Source organism: Saprolegnia parasitica, assembly GCF_000151545.1.
Source record: "Saprolegnia parasitica CBS 223.65 unplaced genomic scaffold supercont2.526, whole genome shotgun sequence".
NCBI lineage: Eukaryota > Oomycota > Saprolegniomycetes > Saprolegniales > Saprolegniaceae > Saprolegnia > Saprolegnia parasitica.
Window position 1 is genome coordinate 3,498 of NW_012156920.1, and position 3,069 is coordinate 6,566.

The window sequence follows — 3,069 nt, forward strand, 5'->3', positions numbered from 1 at the left end:
AGCAGAGCTGGGCCGCGTTCCTTGAGCTCAAGCGCGACTTGCTAACTGCGCTGGACCCGGGGCACGCGTGCAATGGCATGTGTCCCTGGCTCTACGAAGACCTCGTGTCCAACTTTGACATCCCCCGGCGCAACGTGTCGTTCTTCAAGTACCTTTTCATTCGCCTGCACGTGATCACTCGCCGAACGATTCAAGTGTTCTTGGAGCATTTCCAGGAGCTGTTAGACTCGCTCTTGCGGCTCCTCCACACGCGCGGCGGTCGCTGCAAGCGGCTACTTGATGTCTGCACGGTCCTCGCGAGCTTTCTGCACATACGACCACCCACGATCACCGAGGCCCGGTCGCGCTCGTCCATTCCCTAGTTTCTTACGAGAAGACGTTATTTATTAACCCTCATAACACACCGCGGTAGATGGTCGATCGCCGTATTAAGCCGACAAGACATTAGTGTGCTTATAACCCCAAGCGGCGCAAATCGAGAAATAAACTAGAAGCGCCTAGCATCGTCGACGCGGCTTCTCGACATCTCGCAGTAGAGGCTGGTGTGGCAACGAGAGCCTAGCCTGTTTGCTGCGTGCATTGACAGAATGTTCCGCAGTAGAGTCGGCCTGTTTACGGTCAAGGAAAGCAGCCTCCGACATCGCACGATGCTGCTGTCCCCGCCATTTAGGCAATGATTGCATCGACGAGGTCGTCTAGCGTCGCAAAGCAATCCGACGTGTTGCTACTGGCAGAGGTTTATGCAACATTGTCGACTCTACTACAAAGATGACCATGATGAACCAGCAGCTGGGACTGGGGTATCAAATAGTAATAGCAAGTTGCATTGGTGACGCCCATGGTGACAAGGTGCTTTGGTCGGGTGCGATCACCTGCTCGAGATGCTTGCAATGGCGCTCCTGAGCACGGCCTCGGTCCACACGTTGTCTTTTCTTTCGCACATTTTCGTTCGACCACACGTCGCCTCGACGATCCGAAGCGTTCTTTTGACGCGCCACAGCGTTCTGCGAAAAACGCCACCGATCAAGCACGATCGCTTTGCGGCCGCCTTGGTGAGGATGTGGTTTGTGGCGTACTAGTACTAGTATATCCGATGTATGGCAGCGTCGTCGCACACATCACCTTGGATAGCGACCGCGAGTTGCCCGTCCTAGCATTGATATGTCGATGCGAGACGGTCGACTATTACAGTGCTCACGCCACGTGCGTCCTGCTATGCAGCAAGAAACCTACAGTGCGATCTTCGTAATCGGACCTCGCAAAGTGCGACGCCGTGTTGGTCGTGGCTAGAGACTGCTAAGTGCGCTTCAGGATTGTTGACGAAAAGTTGGTGGCGCCAACATCCGTGGGACATGCCGCCGCATGTCTGTGTAGGCAACCAATGCTTCATGCGAATATATCGTCCACGAATTCATTCTTTCATTTACCTTTTTGGGCGCATCAACTATGCTTGCGCCTCACATTGTGCACATCCGCCACTCGTTTGCGTCGTCGACATCGTCGTCTTCGTCCTCGTGTTCCTCGTCCTCGTCGACGTACCGCCTTGACGCGGCTCGCGTCGAGATTGTTCGCGCTTCAATCCGCTTGCCGTCGGACGCCACCAAGGCCAAGCCCAGCAACGACAGTGTCATCTTTGTCATCAAGGTGCACACCGCGTCTGGCTACCACCTCGTCGAGCAGAGCTGGACGGCGTTCACGCAGCTCAAGGAGGCGCTGCTCCTTGCACTCGACCCGGGGCATGCGTGCAGCGGCGTTTGCCCGTGGCTCTGGGAAGACCTGTACCACAACTTTGAGCACCCGACGAAGAAGGTCGACCTCCGCACGTGGCTTCACATGCGCCTCCACCGGCACACCAAGCGCACGATCCAAGTGTATCTCGAGCATTTTCAGGAGCTCCTCGACTCGATGCTGCACTTGCTTCGCCAGCGCCACCTCCAGTGCCACCAGTTCCACGACGTCTGCGACGTCTTGGCCCAGTTCCTTCAAGTGCCATCGCTGCTCGACACGTGCGCGTCGAGATCACTGCACCACGGCCTCCGTTTCTAGACGCGCCTTGTTAGTTTTAGTTATTTATTGTACGCCAATGCTAGTACGTACTAGTAGTCATTTGCCACCACTGGATCCTTCTTTTGACAACCGCCAGTTCCGACGTCGCTCGGAATCAAACCGTGTGATGTCACGTTGATTTGAAAACGGTTGCCACATGCAAGCCTGCACAAACGGGGACGGAAATACCGTGCGACGTGTAAACCGGTAAAGAATGATGTGCCATCGTAGAGGTGTACACCTTAAAGTGTACCCTCGCAGAATGGCTCTCATAGCTGCTATCATCGCTGGCATCGTCGACATGGGCGCTTGACGTGGACCGCAAGTCTCTGCCCTTGTGGCCGTTGTGATTGGTCGCGAGCGGCAGATTGTAAAGTATCTTTGTGACGCAGCGGCGTCATCGTGGTTGTCGACTGCTCCCGGCAACTCACGGTCAAAAGGGTCGTTGTCACATGGATCGCGCCGATTTTGTTCACGAAATTGCCCTTCCGACGCATGCTCTCGTTTTAAACAGCTCGTCCCTTTTATACGACACATTCTGTTTAAAACTATACCCCACCACCACATTACCTTAGATGAGTCCATATGTGTCACGTCATCGATCTCGCCCAGCGATTTCGCCCCATTCTGCATGAGCTCGTGCCAGCAGTCGAACGCTGCAACTTTAATACATATGCAGGTATAGCACCTGCGCACGAGAACAAGTTGCGTCGCGTAATCCACCTAGTCGCAGTATCTTCTTCTCTACTCTACATCGGATGAGCGTGGGACAGAGGTACTGATTAAGCGAATTGGGCAGTCGCCAATCATGGATTGCGCTCGGCCCATGTGGCAGCCATGCGGAAGAGGCTGCGAAAAACGGTGGCCAGCGCGACACGCCAGTGGCAGCTGAGGTCCAGACGCCAATTCGCGACTGCGCACCCAAGAGACCACTACCTATCGCCATGCCTGGCTTGACGTCCCTGCACCACGGCCACCTCCCGCTCTGGCACAACCGCAGCGCGTCCGCCAAGCTCGAAACAA

The 3,069-nt window shown here is 55.3% G+C and overlaps 1 protein-coding gene across 1 annotated transcript; it reads left to right on the forward strand.

Annotated features, from left to right (window-relative positions):
* Window positions 1-1,446: 1,446 nt before the first annotated feature.
* On the forward strand, window positions 1,447-2,006 carry SPRG_17191 (hypothetical protein; the record flags this gene model as incomplete). The annotated part of the gene is made up of 1 exon (XM_012356624.1): window positions 1,447-2,006. A coding segment is annotated over one exon (560 nt), but the record flags the coding sequence as incomplete, so codon positions are not given.
* Window positions 2,007-3,069: the final 1,063 nt, after the last annotated feature.